Raw genomic sequence first — 21100 nt, 5'->3', positions numbered from 1 at the left:
GTAAATGAAACGTACATTCTGTATAGAATGATGGGACATTATGGATGATGAGAGTCCATCAGCAGTTTGCGTGCCGATTGGGTGGAATATACAACCGGCTAACGGTAAAAGTGTGGTTGGGTCGATTTCGCACTCCGTCTTGGCGTCTTCCAGTTTGTTCTCGCCCTTGATAGTCACGGGACATCTACGAAAAATGTATAATTCATGAGTCAGTCATTGCTCAAAGCTAGCATATTCCTAGGTTGCCCGGAATTTGAGCATGTGACACAATGAGGAACGACAGTTGAGCAGAGGTGGTCACTGGTCACAGTAGTCATCGTGGGTATACTGGAGTAGACGTGAATTTCTACTCAAGTATACAAGTCGAAGTAGCAATTACCGAGTAAGTACAATGATAGGTAATATATACCTAGCTTTGCAAATAAAACCGAAAATTTTAAAGTACCTTTAAAAGTAGCCTAAATCGTAAGTATCCGAGTGAGTAGCCGGGCTGTCACGTTAAATTTTCTCTTCTTGTGGTCAGAGTCTCAGAAAATTTGTAGCACTCTTTGCAATCGGAGTCGGAGGTTGGGAAGCACATACTGGCTGGAGTCGGAGTTTGATAAAATGCTCTAACTCTGACTCGATGTTCTTCAAAATCGGATCAAATGTTACCAAATTTTCGATAATTCATTAAAAAATCGGTCAATAAGATCGGGAATTGCATATTGCTATCAATTCCTTGTCATCTCTGCTCATGTTACCAGATTTACCGGTAGAGCTGAGTGAGGTGCAATGTTCCCTTTATAAGCTGTGCACGTGCGCAGTCTGACACGGTCTCTGCGCACAGAAAATCTACGTTGCGCACAACAAATCCAAAGTTATAACCTTTTTTTTAGTCGTTACGCACGGTTGTCCAAGGGTCTGCACAGTGGGTTGGTGAGTGTGCGCAGACTCAACAAAACGTAGAGAGAACATTGTGAGGTGTCTCGTAAACTGTAGGGCCGTAACTAGTAATTAAACATATTCGGGCGTTGGTATGACTTCGTTGCATGATGTTATTTCGTGACCTCCTGTCTGCTATATCAAAAAAATATAGAATCGCCCAACAGGGATATCTAGTTCTATAGATATCCCTGTCGCCCAATCGTACTAAACTAAAATACGCACACGATTTCAAATTGTTTTTTCTTAACTGGCATATAGTTTTTCCCTGCCATATGGAATTCGTCTTCTTAGGTTCAGATTGCCAAGACGGGAACACTCGGTGCCAGTCAATATGGACAATTAAACCTGAATAGTTATTTATGATATGTCCTACTACCACATCATCTACTGCGAAGCCATTTTTATCCAGCGCCCCCCATATTACCCCCTGAGCCCAGCGCCCCCGTATCGCCCCCTGAGCGTTTCCGCCCCCTTCAAAGTCGCTAGCGCCCATTGGGGAACGCTGGAGGCAAGGTTAAGAACCACTGCCCTAAACTAAACCTATCGCAGCCCTAGCCCTGACTTTGACCCATATTTTCGAGCGTCGCACGCGCACCGCCACACATGTCCATGGGCCATTTGTAGAACGTCTGATGAATATACCGCGTTTACTTGATATCTGTCTTGATTTGCGAGCAATTTTCGCACCGAGTTTGTAATGCAGCAAAGTATACTATTACCTCGTGGCTGTTGCCGCGGTACCGTCCAAATAAAACGCAGGATATCCGGCAGTTGGACCTTCGTCGAAAACACCCCACCGCAAATGTGCCCACTCATGCACCATCACCTTATCTTAAACGGAAAAGTTATTTCAAAGTAGACCTATCATATTTTCAGCACCCGACAAAACACATTTTTGCCGTCAAGCAGAATGAAAACAGAATTGTTGGAGTCGGATGATGTGTTTTATTTCTTTTGTAGTTGCAAGCAAAAGTTATAAAACAAAGCAAAGCGAAAGTTACGAGAAAAGACACAAAAACAAAGTCAAATTTATTTTTCAGATTAAGCCCATACATACTTTGCGGTTAACTTATCTTTTGCCAAGAAGCAATGATGACACTACGTAACCAGGACCGTAACAGCACTTCGTCAGCCATCCCCCAAAAAAACGTTGCTCTTGGGCCCCCATATGGGGTTAAACCGAATTTCTGGGGGGCTTCGCCCCCAAAACCTCGCTGACGATCTGCGCTTTTTGCCTCTACTTTTAAGCTACACTGGATGTACTGTTTAGTAAGTTCGCTGGAATTGCCTAAACGCGCGAAGCGCAAACAATTTATGTAATTCGTGATTGAATCGATCAATATCGGGAATAGCATGTATATTGCTATCAATTCTATATCCTCTCTCTGTTCACGTAATCAGATTCACCGGTAGAGCTAAGTGAGGTGTGTTGGAAACGGTAGGACCCCTAAATAATAATCAAACACCTTCGTGCGGACGCGTGGGTGCATGATGCTATTTCGTGACCTCCTATCTGCTATGTTAAAACTTACTAAACTAAAAGACGCACACGATTTCAAATTGTTATTTCTTAGCTGCCAAATAATTTTTCACTGTGGGATGGCATATGTCGGGTTCAGATCGCTATAGGGTAGGAACATTCAGTGCCGACCATTCAGGTGCTTATGGACAATTAAACATATATGTATAATTGTATACATATCGAAGTTTTCGGTCATCACAAGGGCAGTTCTTTTCGGCCAATGTCTTCTTGCTGCTAATCGTTCTGGCACACCTCTCGAAGTCGCATGTTACATGGGCTATAACTTCATATGTTTTGGTGTGTCGTGGCGCCGTAATGGCCGACGCCGAAGTGCCAATTACTATAAGTCATGCGTATTTTTGTTGAGGGAAGGGTATCCAATAAACAAGATACGTTGTAACACGAAATGAACCCGAATATTTTCGGATGACACTCGTCAGAGGTAGTCGTCAGCAACTAGTAGAGAATTGGAAAGAACATTATATATCAACAATCCTATCACAAAATATGACGTCGCCAGCACGAAATTTCGAAAAAGAGAGCGATTTGCAAACATTTGTTGGGCAATCCCGCTAGTGTGAAAAATTATCGAGACGACAGATTTCGCGTGGTTACGAGGGGCCGTTGACACTTTTATTTGTGTGCCTTGGCGTCGACTTTTATTAAAATACACCAGCCAAGGCTGTCTCAACAAAAGTAGTTTGTGTACCATCTAACATAGTATATTGCACGCTCTCTTCGTCGAAATTTCATGTTGGTGACGTGATATTTTGTGATACGATTGTTCATATACAATGTTCTTTCCAATTTTCTCTTATGAATATTTGTAAAGTAACATATCAGATGAACACGGGATTCCATGGAGACTACTTGAAATATTTCAGTCATTGATATTAGATTTCTAGTTGGTATTTATCAGTAGTTCATATCCTTTACTTAGCCAATAACTAACACACGCATCAAGGTTGTTTCGACGATTTGGGCTAATCATGAAGAATATGCACAACCCTGTATCATAACAGTCAGTTTGGTGTCACAAAAGGTTACTCTGAGTCTAGGTCTTTCGCGAAAGCGCTAAAGATCGCGATGACTAGTGTCGCTGTAACAAATGTATTGGAATCTCTTTCGCTTACCAGACGAACCAAATGAAATTCTCCTTTTGTGAGGCGAACACGATACAAAATTCGCAGTTAGAGAGAGGAGGGGCATTCATTTTCGTTATTCGTTGTCGGCCATTTGCAGGGTACTAATTATAATGCTAGCGGCGTATAAAGTAGCCTACTTGCACGATAATAGGTTACCTCGATATCCAGTATTGAGAGCCCAATTAGAGAATTTTATGTAATCTGGCGTGAGATGGATATATTTCCCCGACTGCCCGCACGCTCCGTACTGCAGCGTATATGGATCTTCATCAATAGAAGGATTCGACGCAGCCACGATTATATCCGCCTGTATAATATGTTACACAATCTAATAATTGCGAAAACATACAAGCCGAGCACGATCAAACCAGGGAATACGATTCTCCTTGAGTTGCTGCTGAATATGCTTTATGCGTCCACGACTCCGGCACGAGGATTTTGACCGAGCGAAAAAATGCCCTGTGTTTTGTAGCTTCGAATAAGCTTCGTGAGGATTCGATAAGAATGACCTGTTGAAATTTAAATAATCCTATAAATGCAATATATAATGAAGTCGTCTGAAAGTACGGGCGGATTAAAATTCTCAGTCAATCGAAGGGTACAAAAATAATAAAACAATTCATATACTGCTAATAATCTTGTGTTCGGAATCACAAGTCTGGACTTTTTGGTAATTGATAAGAATTGCTTGAAACACGAATTATGGCGGTGAAAATTCATTGCTACATACCTTCAAGGTTTCCAGCATCTCTGGATCTTCGGGCACCGTTGGATTGATAGCGACGACAACTTCGTCATACCCATTGTTCGTGATTGTAGCTCTACTAGAGCCGTATGCCTTTCCACAAAACATAACGCCGAGTAGGACAGGTAATCCAACAGGCATCTGATTTCTCATGATAGCTAATGTTCTGCTCGTAACGACGATAAATCTTTCGAAGTATAACTCATTAATCTTAATATGATAAACCAGTGGCTTTTCCACTTTTTTGAGCAGCATCCATACTTGTTTTTGCAAATAAAATTTCATCCGCACAAACAAACCGAAAATTGGTAACTTGAGATTTCGTAGCAGATCAATTACCTGAAAGCAGGGGTTCTTAAACGTTTTGGACCGTGACCATAATCTGTGGTTTAGTGGCATATCGCGGCAAAAAAATCCATTTGTTTTATATTAGTATGTTTTGTTTTTACGAGCATGTATAACATAGAGAACCCACCAGCAACAGTTGTACGCAACGCAGCACCATGAAACATGTCTGACGCACGCGACTTCAAAATACGGAGCATTATTTCCATCTGCGGGCCGCATTTGTACAGTATATGTACTATACTATTCACTCGGATCGCAAGGAGGGTGCTATATGTGGCGCTACCCTTTTCCACGACCGGACATAAAAAATATCGAAGGATTTGGCCAACCAGTAATGGTCATTCTGGGCTAGGTTAGATCGCCGCCGATCTTTTTGTCACGGCACTTTGTCCAACCATATGTTTTGGCAAAACTTCATGTCTTCGTGTGTCCCAGTGTGGAAAGGATTGGACTCAAAATACCCGTCTAACATTGTCCCGCACCCGCTCGTTGCACAGCCCTTGACCGAAGCATCCCAGCGGTTTCCGACGGTGTTCTCGAGAGAAACCAGTGTCGGACAAATCTTATCATAAATTCAAACCAATGTGTGTAATAAAAGCGACTTCTCTATATCTCTCGTTGATTGACTATAGAACACAAGACAATGGAAAACCTCGGATATGTACAAACTAAACCAAAAAAAAACAAAAAATATATCATTTGCAACCCATGTTGGGTCGCGAGCCATGCATCAAGAGCCCCCCATCTCAAAGGGAGAAAATTTCCATTACCGTAACTTGTAGCATATGAGAGTCTGTAGAGATGGCTATACTACTATGTTCATGCCTCGTGCCATTCGAACCGTTATTACGAAATTATTATGATTATTGTTGAAAGCAAGCCGAAAGTTAAGTTTACGACCCATCTCCAGCGTGCCGCAGGCTCTCGCGCGATGATTCAGTATCTACCTGTCATTACTCCTTCTTTCAAACCAGACTTCTGATTAGGTAATAGTAATAGTGCGCATATATTAATTCACTGTTGCTGGTGCGAGACAAAGATATTGCTAAAGCTAGGATTAGTGGTATGTCGTAAGTCAAACAGTTTCTTAAAAAGGAGTCGCAACGACAAAATTAGGCAGCCACTCTACTTGAATAATTTCCTATTAAATTCATATGAATTATTATACGTCAGAAAAAGTAATAAATATGCACGGTTATCATCCGCATAAGTGCGTACCATTCCACAGGTTAAAAGCACTGGGCTAAAAAATTGGTATGTAAGTTGTCGTATTCTGAACTTTTTGACCTGCTTTCTTGCGGTACTATTATAATGTAATAAGCATCGAATGGATCATAAAATCTGATAGAAGTTAACAGAACTCCATACACTGTATCTAGGCTAGCGAAATGAATATATTGATTTTCTAATCGTGGTATTCACTATATCAGCAGAAAGGGGTTAACAATGTGCTTTCACGACGTGAGCGGTGCGCAAAAACAAAATATATTCTTGAGAGCAGATGAAAAAGTTGAATCCGGGCAGCATTTCTTTCCCCGGAATCCATAACCGTCTCCCAAAACATATTTCCCTATTTTAGCTCCCCAAATTTCCATTGCGACTTAATAAAAAAGTAATCAGTAATCACTTAGTCTAGCTCTAACCTTATTATAAACCGCAAATCCAGCTTTCAGGTTTATTGTAAATCGAACATGCCGGGAGACAGATATAGCAGTTATGCCATGATCTAGCCGTAACAAGAGATATGGAGATTTGTTAAAGAAATACGAGATTGTTCCGATTTAGTTTCTTCTTTTCTTTGATAGTGAATACGAAACATCTCTATTAATTAGTTTATATTAAAATTATTTGTAAAAACATTAATATTAATTAATTTGCTTCGTAGAATAAATCTACAAGGAATAAAATACCCATGTTGCAATATCCTGGAATGCGCCTATTGTCAACGATGTTGTACAATGTACATTGTACAATTTATATATACCTATAGTTTCAACTCGTGCCATTATTCCGCTTCAAGTACGTTCCGCATTCTGCGGATAAGAACAAAACATCAATATAAAACAACACCCAACAATTTTTGTTGATAAAACAGTCACTCAGCTTGATATCATGTTTCAAGACACACCCCCGGTCACTCAAGAAGGGACAGGTAGAATTGTCTGCTTCTTTCACGGTTATATACGCATTGACTTCAAATACTACGTCCTTATTAGCATTCTGCTTTGACGCTATATAGTGCGATCATACTCTTATAGTGACTTTATGCAGTTGTGATTGATTGACCATGTTAGACGTATCCGTGTGTGACTATTGTGTTTTCGGTCATATCATGATTAATACAATATTTGCAGGAAGCTATCTCCGCAGGTCGGTGCCGACAGTCGAGCAAAGCGGTGAATACAGAAACTGGAAGCTGCACGTTATGCCATTCTTCAAACGAAGGAGAGGGCCATCATCTGTCTTCATTGTGAAATCATAGGGTCCTATATGGTGTCGACACAGGCAAATCTCACGCCTCAGTGACATTGTAACACGTCACAATTTCCATTTGGCTACAGGCAATTTGACTGTCATTTTTGACCGGCTTGCCGAGCATTAAATTTGGTAAAACGGGTATCAATCGAAAGCTGACTCTGCACTGATTACGAAAATATAAATTTTATTTCGCTCGTGGCCCTGGAACTCCCACAACCAGCCTCGAATTTTTCATTGTTATGGAGATTGGAATTGGGACGCAATAATGCTATCTGGCTGTTTTTCTCTTCAGCTACTCTCTCGTTTCGCCAGACAGCATTGTTGCGTCCCAATGCCAATCTCCATAACAATGAAAAATTCGAGGCTGATTGTGGGAGTTCCAGGGCCACGAGCGGAATAAAATTTAAATTTTCGTAATCAGTGCAGAGTCAGCTTTCGATTGATACCCGTTTTACCAAAGTCAATGCTCGGCAAGCCGGTCAAAAATGACAAAATTGCTTGTAGCCAAATGGAAATTGTGACGTAATACAATTTCACTGAGGCGTGAGATTTGCCTGTGTCGACACCAGACATGGGGTAATCGCGATTAGTAATCGCAATCGAATACGACGATTACAGCATTTTCAAGTAATCGTAATCGCAATCGATTACATTCGAAAAAATCCCGAAGTAATCGTAATCGTAATCGACTACTTCCCATATCTAATCGATTTCTTTGTGAAAGAGCGATTACTTTTTTATTTGTGCACGGACTCTGATATAAACTCAACATTCGCGACCAAGGAAAAGATATTATACCAGGTTAATGATAGCACAAACGTCTGATTTACAAACACACTGCTGATTATTACGTCAGAAGTATTAGCTTCGCTCATGATTGCGTAAGAAGTATCCACACATTGTATGTAAATAGATATTCGACGTACATTGAAGTGTGATTGTAAGAACACCTGTCGTGCGATATATCAGGTTATCGCAACACTCCAGACGCCACTACCTCGCAGCAGGATAATAATCACCATTTTGCCTAGTTGCAAATGGTAACTTATGCATTGATGTTTGGTTAAAGGTTATGCTTATAGTTAAACGCAATTTGTCTGTTGGTGTTTGGCGAGCAACAGGCCTATGCACTACAGTACGTACCAGGGATGGTGTGAACGTGAGGTTCACGTTCGCGTTCTGTGTGTGTTGAACCTCAGAAATTTAGAGGTTGGGGTAATATCGGTAGCAAGTATAGAATACTGTTTTACACTCTGCTCAATATTAACGTCACAATACTCAGACGGCGAACACATTGCCGGGCTGGCCTGGACCGTTAAGGCGTAAGCTTATGTTCCCTTGCAAGTCGTCGTCGAAAATGTTGGCAAAGCGACGGAAGATATTGAATTTATGGGATTATTATACAATTTGATTGCCCCAGTTGAAACATTTGCCGACGTTTAAAACGTCAATTTATACTTTAGCATAGTGGCGTTATGTTAGGGTTACCATATTTTGGAAACGGGAAAGGAGGACACTTTTTCAAAATTTTCAAGCTTAGAATACCGATGGAAATTACTGAAAAATGGTAAATTTTTTTCCACTTCGTAGTCGGTTGACTAAAAAAGGTCATCTTTCTCGCTCAGCGACCAAAATACTGTTTTTTCGTTCACTTTATCAGGTGGTTGATTATAAACAAGGTCAACTTTCCACTCAGCTCCCGAAATACCAGTCGGAGCGTCCCTTCGGTGCTGATTTGCGGCATCTCAGTCGAATTTTGCTGTGAATTTGACCGAAATTCCTCAAAAAGAGGACAAAATCTCAAAAAGGAGAACATTTAGGCGTCCTCAGAGGACATTTTCGAAAACCCGAAAAAGGAGGACAAATGGTAACCCCACATTATGTTTCCCAAGTCATCGCTATAGGTATCGTGTACACTGTACATTATTAATTACACTGTACATTAATATAGGCTATAACTTCACTAAAATATGGGGTTGGAATTAGAAATACGACGTCACGCGACGTCGTGATGTTCACGTTCGCGTTCACACAGAACCTTTCAAAAAGGTTCACGTTCACACAAACCTGAACCTTTCAGAGGTTCACACTAGAGGTCGACCGATATTGATTTTTACAAGCCGATACCGATATTTCGACACTCACAAGGCCGATAACCGATATCATAGGCCGATATTAATATGGAAGGAGCAGAGAACTATTTCGCCAAAAATATTATATATTAGGCAAGGTGGCGTTTGTTCATGCCACAGAAAGGTGAGCAACAAACGAGAAAACTGAAATCGAAAAGACTTATTGCTTAATTGTGAACATTCGTTGAAATTTGGGATAACCCGAAAATCAAAACATGATACAGAATTGCAGATCAGTTCAGAAAAGGTAGATTGTAGTTAGATATAAAATATCGGTCGCGATATCGGCCTAGATTGGCCGATACCGATATTCGAGAAAGTTCCAAATATCGGCGCCGATAATCGGTCGACCTCTAGTTCACACCATCCCTAGTACATACGTACACCGAGCAAAGATCTGAAATTTTGTACTCGCCAAAGGAAACATTACAATTTCCACAACGAAGCATTAAAAATCAACAGCTGCTGATGTATATCATAACCGAACCGTTCTTTGCCGTTTCTTGTAACGGCAGCGTGCAGAAGGTAGAATTTTATGGTCACTTTTTCTTATTCTCATATGACTCTATACTTTAAACGGGCGCCAATCGTTATTTCGCAATTCTTTACCTGCTACCATAGCCATCCGCTTAGATGGCATGATCGCGTGGGTTGTAGCTAGAATAAGGACCAAACCAGCAATTCGTCCCGCACTCCGAACGTTGGTCTTGGGCCCCATGTAGTCAATTTTCAAGTTGAAGACTGAATTATCGTCAATATTATTAGTAATTGCATTATAATAATATAGTATAGTAATTACTATTCATTTTTAAGCCTCTCTCAGCCCCCGATAGTCAGATTTACCTGTGGAGCTGAGGGCACGTAATTCATAATTATAACATCTGGTATGTTGTTGTAATTACTTTATTGTATGTTGTTAATTCGTGACCTCCGGTCTGTTATTTATAACATCAAAAGATATTGCAGTCACCCAAACGTAGATGATGATAAGAAAAACTTTCGTGAGACGCACTCACAAATAATTGCCCTGTCTTTATTCCTCTTTGGGTGGCCCAGGTGGCATCTGTATTGCTGGCTCAGATTTAAAGGATAGGATTATTAGTCACGCACACCCAGCGCGGTTATTGGTCTTTAAGGTCTTTCTTTAGTAATACTATAGAATTTAAACATTCTATACATTCTTACATTCTATAGTAATACAGTTCTTGGAGTCGCATGTTGACCGAAACTGCATTCGTCTTTTGGTATGTCGTGGCTCGGTAATGACTGGCACCGAAATGCTTATTCCTCTAAATTATGCATAGCCTACTTTTTTCATGAGGGTGGGAGGTATGCATTTCAAAACCTAGCTATCAAGAGACATTTAAACCGCAACGCCCGAAAAAATATTGAAGTTGATCAAATCTCACGAAAATACTCTATAATTTATGTTGGTTTAGCCAAATACTTTTGAGTCCCCTTCGAGCGCTCTCATCAGCCTATTGGGGAGTTTGGGGTGCGGCAGTTACGGACCTGGGAAGAATGCAAATCGTTGGATGCGATAAATCGTCCTTTATTAAGTTGGGCAATGGGTACATTATGACGTAGCAAGCAAACAGCGCATCCTTTATTGAGAAAATGTTGTTATCTCATTATAGTAAGGGAAACTTATGAAAATCTGTGAACTATATTGTTACCAAACAATTTCTTCACCAATATGTTTGTTAAGGTGTGTAATAACATGTGTTAAAATGTTGAAGTTCAACTCTTGTGGGAAACCCCCCCAAAAAAGCTGTTAAATTTGATGAATTAAAAAAAATTTTAAAAAAAATTTAAAAATTTTTATCGCCCATAAGTAACTTGGGACGTGTTTAATAATGGTTTTCCATGATTCTCAATTGATTGTTAACACTTATAATTCACTACAGACTCTGCTTTGTGAATCTGACGAATTTAAAAGTAAGTAAATAAATAAATAAAATAAAAAAATCTTTATCGCCCATAAGTAACTTAGGACGTGTTTAATAATGACTTTCCATGATTCTCAATTAATTGTTAACACTTATAATTCACTACAGGCTCTGCTTTGTCAAAAACGCCACACCCACTTTTATATTCATGCACAAAATCGCCTAGGTAGTGTCTCTGGTTTTATCACTCCTGTCGCTGTCTTCCTTGAGAACATGTTGTATGTTTTGGTGAACTGCTGTAACCATCAAAGACCACAATGACATTCTGAAAGCAACGGCCCATATACTGCACGTAGCTTGGGTAATTGTTGGCAATTCCCTGTCATGTCTGACGTTGATCCCACTTCACCATGTACAGAAGCCATCCACCATCAATTATGAGGGTCCAGCATGGTTGATTAGTCAAATCAAGTGGTCCAAGACCTACAAGGTTGTATTCGAACATTTTGCCTTGGTAGCCTTGTTCATCTTCTGATTTTTGTTGCTGAACAGGGACAGCGGGAAAGGAGTGAACTTATACTGTAAGCTTGTCGCAACTTCCATATCCCACTGGGTGAAAATGATCAGTCGGTTGAACAACTTCAATGAGTCAATGTGAATGTTTTACTCGTAAGCCTTGGGACACTTTCGCTGTGATGACAGGGCTTTTACCCAGGGTCGTAACCAACTCATAAGGCTCCGAGTCACAATTCAATCTCAATTTTATAGTTTTGACTCGAGTCAAGTCTATTCATTTTCAATTCATCACCGAGTCAAGTCCGAGTTCTAGTCAGCGAGCAGAGGGCTGAGTCCGAGTCATGGTATTATGGCTCGAGTCCGAGTCCAAGTCACTGTGTTGATACTGCTCTGTTTCCAGTTAAAGCCATGTTAAATCCCCTTTTTTATAACTCTGTTTGGTGATATCGAATGGTTCGCATTTCTAATATACTAGTTTTCCTCACTTTCAGCAGTTTCTGGTCGCATTTTCAAGTACAAGTACTATTAGACGAAATCCCAATAGTTTGGTATCTTTACTATTCTTCGAAATTACCATAAAATGTGAGACGGACTTTCAGCATTCCCGTGGCCACTTACTGGCCACGGATTTTTTTGTGGCCGGCCACAAATATTCCGTGGCTGGCCATGAAAAGTGATATTCCATGGCCGGCCACAGCGAATTTTATGGCCGGCCATGACATTTCGCTGTGGCCGGCCACGAAACTTCCTTGGCCGGCCACGGAAATTCGATTTTCGCTGTGGCCGGCCACGGAAATTCGATTTCATGGCCGGCCATGAATGAATTTCATGGCCGGCCACAACGAATATTCATGGCCGGCCGTAATGTACCAACTCAATATTGGATATCAGTACTGTCCGTGCCCCAATCGTGGTCGATTGTATGATAAATTATGTTCTATTATGGGCGTGCAGTCAATAAAACTAGGTGAGAGCGAGAGTTTATCTCAATTTATAAAGCATTTTCACCCGAAATACCAGAATAATAGCGATACAATGAAACGATAAGAAGAAATGACCAGGCATAGTCTCTAAAATATCAATTAACAACACACAAAATGATGTAAAGAATGCGTTAAAAATGGGGATGTCCGCTAAAGGGAATGGGAAATAAAGGTATAGAAAGCTAAAAGCAATGAAGACAGTATCAAAACTGGTAAACGGCAAGTGTTGATTTTTTTTGTAAAAATATACCCGAATATTCGGCTGACAATCGTCACGGCTAATCATAAGAACATTTATAGAATTGGAAAGAACAATGTTCACCAAACATATGACAGAAAATCTCAATAAGTTCCCAAAATGCTGTGAAATTCACATGACATTCTATGGCCGGCCACAGAATAGATTGGAGCTCACATATGGCCGGTGCTTCCCCCGTTCTGATATTGATTTTCTACGGAAGGATGTGCATTGTACAGCAGCAATCGATTGCATAGTTCGTTATATTTTGTAAATATGCATACCTGCGATTAAATAATATGAGGCGGAATATGTCCTTCATTTTTCAGCCATGTTTATCGTTTAGGATAAGTCTGCAATGCGAAATTATACATATAGCCTATATTTGATCATATGGGGCAGTTTCAAATCTTCCGTAAATCGCCCTGATGAAGTTATGAATAGTGTAGCCGCGAAAGAGGGGTGGAATCTTCACGCATACACAATAGATATAACTGTCCTATCCAACACCCCAAGATGACGCGTTTCTGCCTGCTTCGTTGGATTTTATTTTACACAGACGAAAAACGGCTTTCTGAAAGCATTAATACACAGCAAATTAACACAAATTGTTTAGTACAGGATAAATCAATATATACTTACTTGACGGTGTTTCCTTGAGGACAGTTACAAATTTCAAATCAGAATTTTCATAATAATTATTTTAGGATCTACAAAAATTGCGATGTAAATACGATTGAATAAGATTGATAGTCAAAATATTAGCAACTGATACAAAGCAGGCAACGAGGGCGAAACTGAACAGCGATCAGATACATAACAGTTACGTCACAAAGGTCATACAAGGTTTATTGAACCGTGATGTTTATGGCTCTTGAAGTCTGAAATCGCGACTTCATCCTGGCCCTTTAAAAATTGAAAATTTGAATTTATGCAAGTTTGGCAATTTTTACACAACTGCAAATGCACAATGAAAGCACAAAGAAACGAAAGGTTACAATACTCAAAAAACTGTAACAAATTTCAGCTCTCAACAGTCACGAGCTTCACAGAGAAGCACCAATTTGTTTATGGGTCGTTTCAAAATACTCGTTTTGGTAAAGACTCTCACGCTTCTCACCAACCCAGACTTGTCAGGCAGGGTTTCAATCACACGACCTAGCAACCACATGTTACGAGGTAGGTTTTGATCCAACACAAGCACAACATCACCTACAGTGATATTTCTTTTCTTTTCATTCCATTTTTGGCGAATCTGAAGTAGTGGAAGGTATTGTTTCTTCCACCTTGTCCAAAAAAGATCAACCAAGTACTGGACTTGTCTCCATCTTTTTTGGGAGTAAACATCTTTGACATTGAACACACCAGGTGGTAGCATGGGTTTATCTTTCAACAACAACAGACTGTTAGGAGTTATTGGGGTCAGATCATGAGGATCACTAGACACGGTTGAAATGGGGCGATTATTCATAATTGATTCACATTCGCACATCAATGTTAATAGCGATTCATCAGACAATATTTGTTCATCACACAAAGCACCCAAAATCTTTCGCACTGTACGAATTTGTCTTTCAAATACACCACCATGATTGGATGCACAAGGGGTCTGAAACAACCAAGTTATTTGTTTTTGCACCAAGAAATCTTGTATTTTTGTTTGATTCCAAGTTAAAATGTTTTGTCTCAACTCTTTCTCACCTGATGTGAAGTTGCTGCCATTATCTGACCGTATCAAACTGATTTGTCCACGGCGTGCAATGCAGCGACCAGTGCCATAATGAAAGAATCAGTGTCCAAACTATTCGCAATTTCGATATGAACAGCGCGAGTGGTTAGGCAAGTGAACAAAACGCCATATCGTTTTAACTCAGATCTACCACGTTTTACCAAAAACGGACCAAAACAGTCAACCGCAACTGCGTGGAACGGCGGGTCATTCGGAGTTAATCTATCAGATGGTAGATCAGACATTTGTTGAGATTCTGGTTTTCGTTGACGTTTCCTACATGAGACACAATTTTTCAGAACGGATCGTACTTTGGAATTAATCGTGACAATCCAAAATCTTTCTCTGACTTGGGCGATAACATATTCCCGGCCACTGTGGCCACATGAAACATGTGCATCTCGAATTACCAATTCTGCAATCGGACTCTTTTTTGGAATGATTATAGGATGTTTTGAGTCATAACTAATAGGAGCATTTTGATTTCTGCCTCCAACCCGGAGGGTCCCATTATCCAGAAATGGTAGCAATTTGTAGATCGGGCTGGATCTTTTGATTTGTTCATCAGTCTTCAGTCTTTCTATTTCTTCAGAGAAGTGCTTTGTTTGCTCATGACGTATAAGCATTTCTTCAGCAGCTTTAACTTCGGTTAAAGCCAATGCCTTGTTTGTCAGCTTTGCATTTAGTTGTTTGTTTCTCGCTTTGGCAAGAAGATTATTTCTGAAGCGCAAGACCCATGCCAGCACCCTTTTCAGTCGAGTCCAGCATGAGATCTTGGAGATGAGTTCATCAAGAACCGAATTTGGAGTGGTAATTGTAAGAAAACACAATTTGTTTGGCTTTTTGATTTCTGGGTCATCACCAGACAACTCCTCTAGAAATGTTGGTTGTTGAGGCCACTCCGAAGAATCTGTCCACAAGAATTCTGGACCGAATTTCCACATGTCGCAAGTCAAGAATTCAGAAACAGTCTGGCCCCGAGAAGCAATATCAGCAGGGTTTTGTTTTGAAGGTACATACCTCCAGTCCGATAATTCTGAAGACTCTTTGATCATATTGATTCTGTTCGCAACAAAGGTTTTGAAAGCTTTGTCTTGGTTTGTGAGATATCGCAAAACAGTTGTGCTGTCAGTCCAGAAGTATGAATCGTCAATAGGCAGGTCCAGCTCTTTTAGCAGAAATTTGTTATTACTGGCAGATATTGTTGCAGCGCACAACTCCATTCTCGGAATGGTAGAACCTTTGATGGGGGCGAGTCTTGTTTTCCCACTAACAAAAGAACAGTGAATATCACCTGCATCATTCACATATCTCAGATAAGATACTGCACCATAGCACAACTCAGAGGCATCTGAGAAGTGGTGAAGTTCGATTCTTGTCACCTGTCCAAACTTTGACGGTTTGAAACATCTTGGAATCGTAAAGTTTTCAAGCATCGGTAGTTGAGATAACCAGTTGCACCAAATCTTTCTGGCTTCTTCAGGCAACGGGTCATCCCAATTGTAGCTATTTTTGCATAAGTGCTGCATCAACACCTTCATTGGTTGCACTATAGTTTGCGCCATTCCCAGCGGATCAAAAATTGAGTTCACGATACTCAGAATTCCTCTTCTGGTACAAGGTTTGTGTTTTTCTTTGACGCGGAAGCACCACGAATCATCTTCTATATTCCACGCAAGCCCCAATGTCTTCTCCATCGGTAGCTCATCAGTTAACAAGTCAATATTTTTCAGGTGTTTGGCTCTGTTTGATTCCGGTATTGCTGCCAGTACTTCTCTGCAATTGCTTGCCCATTTTGACAGTTCAAATCCACCTTTGCTTAGCAGAGAGCTGACATCTTCCACACGACGAATTGCAGCAGGAGTATCCTCACAGGAATCAAGAAAATCATCAACGTAGAAGTTCCTTTGAACCGCATTTATGACATCAATGTCATAGGCATTTTTGTTGTCTTCAGCGACAGTTCGTAGAGAAAAGTTGGCACAGCTAGGGCTGCTCACAGTCCCAAATAAAAATATAGTCATGCGGTACGTTTCGAGTTGTTGGTTTGGATCATTATCCTTCCACCACAGGAAGCGTAACAGGTCTCTATCAGATTCATCAACCTTAACCTGGTGGAACATTGATCGAATGTCACCTTGGATCGCAACTTCATTTCTGCGAAAGCGCGATAAAACACCAACAAGGTTGTTTGTTAGGTCTGGCCCTTGTAACAGAAGGTCGTTTAACGCCAGGTTATTGAATTTTGTAGAGGCATCGAAAACGACGCGAATAGTCTTCTTTTCAGGGTGATACACACCGTGATGGCTCAGATACCAGGTTTTACCAACTGGCCCATCATTGTGAACCATCTCGGCATATCCATTTGTCATCATGTCAGACATGAAAACTTGGTATTCATCGAAGAACTTTGGATCCTTTTGGAATCTTTTCTGCAGATAATTGATTCTTTGTTTTGCTTGATGTTTGTTGTCGGGCAGTGTTAAATCCGGATGTTTCAATGGTAATTCCATTTGGTAGTGCCCGTTCGAGTCAAGTAGGATTGTCGATGACACCTTTTCCATAAATAGTTTATCATTTACAGAGAGTTCAGTTTTGTCATTTGCTATGGAAATGACATCATCGTGACACATCCTGCATAAAGGGTTTGGATTGGTTTGAATGAAATAGGAGTGAGGTTTGAAAGGTTCGGATTGTTTTGGGCATGTAAACATCCATCCGATGGCACTTTTCACTGCGAAGTAATCCTCAGGTCCATATATAGTTTCCAGAGGCTTATGAATTTTGGGGTTGTTTTTACCAATCAGTAGACCGATGTCTCCAGAAAGATCTGGGATTGGAATGTCTTCAAATTGTTGAAATTGATGTACATCACTTTGTGTTGGCCGCAGGTCGTTGTCCAGAGCGATTTTCTCTGTAGATATCAGTGACTTCAGAGGTACGTATTCTGATCCCTCGTAATCAGAAATCTCTAAACCACGAACAATGGTTGACTTCTTGGTATTTTTAGATGGTTCGATTGTTTGGAAAGTTATACGTTTCGCTCGGGCCCAGCGAGACCGAGTAGTTTCACGAGTTCTTCAGATATGAATGAACAATTGCTCGCATTATCAATTAATGCCAAAGTGGCGATGTACTCGTCAGTGCCAACGATCCGTAGTCTTGCCAACACTACATTCAAAGTCACACATTCATCATCATCATCATATTCATTGTCATCGCAGGAAGCACTGAAGAAAGAGGTAACTTCTTATGAATCAGAAATTTTGCCTTGGCCTTCAGTTTGTTCATTTGCTGAATCCAAGGTTTTGTTAGCAACCTCTTTTATCTTTTCGCCAGGTGGGTGAAGAAGTGATGTGTGATTGCCTTTGCAACCAGGCCTTATACAAGCTTGAATGCGTTTGCATGCTTTTCCAAAGTGTCCCGACTTTAGACACTTGAAGCAGAGCCCTTTGGTTTTGACGAATTCAACGCGATCAGGATACTGCATTCTGCGGAACTGGATACATTGATTCAAGAAATGCTTTTCGTTGCACATGAAACAAAGTTCCAATGTTGGAGTCACAACTTGTGTGCTGAATGATGCCTTGGGCTTGCCAGTTTTGAATACACCCGTCACTTGCTTCTTGGATATTTCATGATTAGGGTTGGTATATTTACTAGTGATTTCTCTAATTTTCTGGCGAACATAGTCATTTACATGTTCAACAGTCAGTTCGGTTTTCAGGTCAAAAGTGACCTCCGCCACTAAGGTTCTCCAACCAGGCTGCCAGGAAGGGGGAAGTCTCTCGGCAATTTGTTCAACCATAGAGCGTGAAACATCACGAATTCTTCCAAATTTGGTTAACTTATTGGTGCAGGCGGTTAACGATGCATGAAATAAGAGGAGAGAATCGTTTTCACCATCTACAAGTTTCGAGCGATTTATAACAGTGTTTATGTAGCGGTCACTTATTTGGAACGGTTGACCAAAATTGTCTCTCATAACCGCAAGAGCTTCATCAAAGCAGTTTTCCATATCTTCACAAGCTTTAACAAAAGTATTGGCAATACCTCTGGTGTATTGCAAAAGATGCATCAACTTCTGCTTTTGCGTCCATGGTTGACGATTCAAAGTAGCATTTATCATTTCCTTGAATGTATCAAATTCAATTGGGTCGCCACTAAAACATTTTGGTTCCAACTTTAATGGAACAATTTGATCACTGGGTTTAACCTGGTGAATGACATACGGATTCTCACATTGAATCAAGTTAGGCGGTTGGTTAGGCTTTACATTGAGATCAGAGTTTGCAGTATTTTGAACTGTGCAGCCTGCTTGATTTGAATTAGCTGGCACAAAGGGTTGTACGCTACCAGATGCAAAGGAACTAGGCAAATTAGGAGTTATTTGTGTATCAATCATGGGAGGTGCTACAAGGCGACTATTTTCGGCATCAATTACAGGCGATTGATTTTTGGGTGCAATGCATGCGTCCAAACGAGCAGTCACACAATTACTGTTAGATCTTTCACGCACACATACATTCTCACTTAGGCCTACAACATTAGACATTTGGCGAGAGCTGTGAGACATGCTATTAAAAGGAATAGCCACACCTGTGTATGAAGTATTTGAAGATATCGGTGGAGTTACATTTGGAGCAACACTTGTAGACGGTTCAGCAATTGAAGTTATTACATTGCTCGTAGGTTGAATAGTTGCACTTGCTTGCTGTAGTTGTTCTGGAACAATGCTTGTTTGAGGAGCCAGGCTCCTGTTCTCAGATGGCTGCAGTTCTGCCGCTGTCAGTTGAGGTGAACTTTGCGTTGATACACCTCGTCTAGTGAGTTCTAGTTCTAGTTCACAAGTATTTTGCAAATGTTCTCGTTTTACACGGCGAGCTGTTTCGTCAGCATTTTGCTGCATCCTTTGTTTAATCATTTCACATTGCTGATTTTGCAGTCTTTGTAGTTCTTGTTCTTCTTCCTCCAACTTGCTCCTTTCTTCCTCCAATTTCTTTCGTAGATCTTCTTCCAACTTCCTTTTTTGTTCTTGTAGATTGGCTCGGGCCAAAGCAGTTTGATTTTGAATTGATTGTATTTCAGTGTTCAATGAAGCATGAATATCTTCAATATCCTGTTTGGCTCGTGCAGAGCATATTTCTTGCAGTTTCCGGTGATAATTTACGACATTTTCAACATTCATTTCACTATAGCGAGATTTAGTTGAATGACTTGATGTAGAAGTACCGGTACCTGTTGATGACCGATGACTTGAACTTGATTTGCTTGAACTTTTTGCTTTGAAGTATTTGTGCTCTAAAGCCTTTGACATGGATCTCGTTTGAACTGATGATTTTGATCTGGCACCATGAGACCTTGAAGACTTTGTTTTGTCTTTTGTTTTGGTGACTTTGTTGTCTTCTTCGCATCTCGGCGTCACATCCAGATCAGGATCTTTGGTTTGGTTGTTGAAATCCATGACAATGACAGTTGAGTTTTTCTTTGTTGATTGGTGCACTTGTTGAGTGGAATCGTCAAAAAACTTTATGTAGCCGCAAAAGAGGGGTGGAATCTTCACGCATACACAATAGATATAACTGTCCTATCCAACACCCCAAGATGACACGTTTCTGCCTGCTTCGTTGGATTTTATTTTACACAGACGAAAAACGGTTTTCTGAAAGCATTAATACACAGCAAATTAACACAAATTGTTTAGTACAGGATAAATCAATATATACTTACTTGACGGTGTTTCCTTGAGGACAGTTACAAATTTCAAATCAGAATTTTCATAATAATTATTTTAGGATCTACAAAAATTGCGATGTAAATACGATTGAATAAGACTGATAGTCAAAATATTAGCAACTGATACAAAGCAGGCAACGAGGGCGAAACTGAACAGCGATCAGATACATAACAGTTACGTCACAAAGGTCATACAAGGTTTATTGAACCGTGATGTTTATGGCTCTTGAAGTCTGAAATCGCGACTTCAAATAGTACAATACTGTACTGGGAATTTTTCTTAATTCACTGCAGATTTTTCGATTTACGTTTAAGTTGACTCTACTATATCTCCTTGAATACATAAGTATGTTCTATGCTGTTCTATCGCGATACTTAATCGGTCAGTATGCGGTCATTTTACCTGTTTTCTCGTTCTCAGTACTAAATATCGTAATTACAGTACCCGAAAGAAACAAATAGGGAATAAAAGAACCAAGAATATGTTGAAAATACTCTTTAAGTTGCAGAAAAGCTGTGAAGTTGCAGAAAAGCTGTGAAATCCCACCTAACATTCTGTGGCCGGCCACAGAGCAGCTCGCTGTGGCCGGTGCTTCCCCCGATCTGATATCTCTTTCCAACAGTATAGATAGGATATGTAGTTGCAAACAATGCCATTGTTTGTTATCTTTCGTATAACTGAATAGCAGTGAATTGGATAATGCCTGGCTGA

At 40.4% G+C, this 21100-nt stretch overlaps 2 protein-coding genes across 2 annotated transcripts in view; both read right to left on the bottom strand.

Moving 5' to 3' along the window:
* Positions 1 to 4456, bottom strand: part of LOC145446583 (calcium-activated chloride channel regulator 1-like) — a 30390-nt gene extending 25934 nt beyond the window's left edge. Inside the window, exons 1-5 of the mRNA XM_080324934.1 lie at positions 4325 to 4456; positions 3963 to 4103; positions 3751 to 3901; positions 1647 to 1758; positions 16 to 184 (exon numbers count right to left, since the gene is read on the bottom strand). Coding sequence (XP_080181060.1) covers positions 16 to 184; positions 1647 to 1758; positions 3751 to 3901; positions 3963 to 4103; positions 4325 to 4447 — 696 coding nt within the window. The 5' untranslated portion in view covers positions 4448 to 4456. The remainder of the gene's footprint in view (positions 1 to 15; positions 185 to 1646; positions 1759 to 3750; positions 3902 to 3962; positions 4104 to 4324) is intronic.
* LOC145447022 (uncharacterized) overlaps positions 1 to 20616 on the bottom strand; it is a 55940-nt gene extending 35324 nt beyond the window's left edge. The window contains exon 1 of the mRNA XM_080325452.1: positions 19456 to 20616. Coding sequence (XP_080181578.1) covers positions 19456 to 20116 — 661 coding nt within the window. The 5' untranslated portion in view covers positions 20117 to 20616. The remainder of the gene's footprint in view (positions 1 to 19455) is intronic.
* Between the last annotated feature and the right edge of the window lie 484 nt (positions 20617 to 21100).

The sequence above is a fragment of the Botryllus schlosseri genome, chromosome 9 (genome assembly GCF_051294905.1).
Source record: "Botryllus schlosseri isolate E-star chromosome 9, Bs_hap1, whole genome shotgun sequence".
NCBI classification, from domain to species: domain Eukaryota; kingdom Metazoa; phylum Chordata; class Ascidiacea; order Stolidobranchia; family Styelidae; genus Botryllus; species Botryllus schlosseri.
Note: the sequence above shows the minus strand (reverse complement) of the source record. Positions and strands in the feature narration are given on the sequence as shown.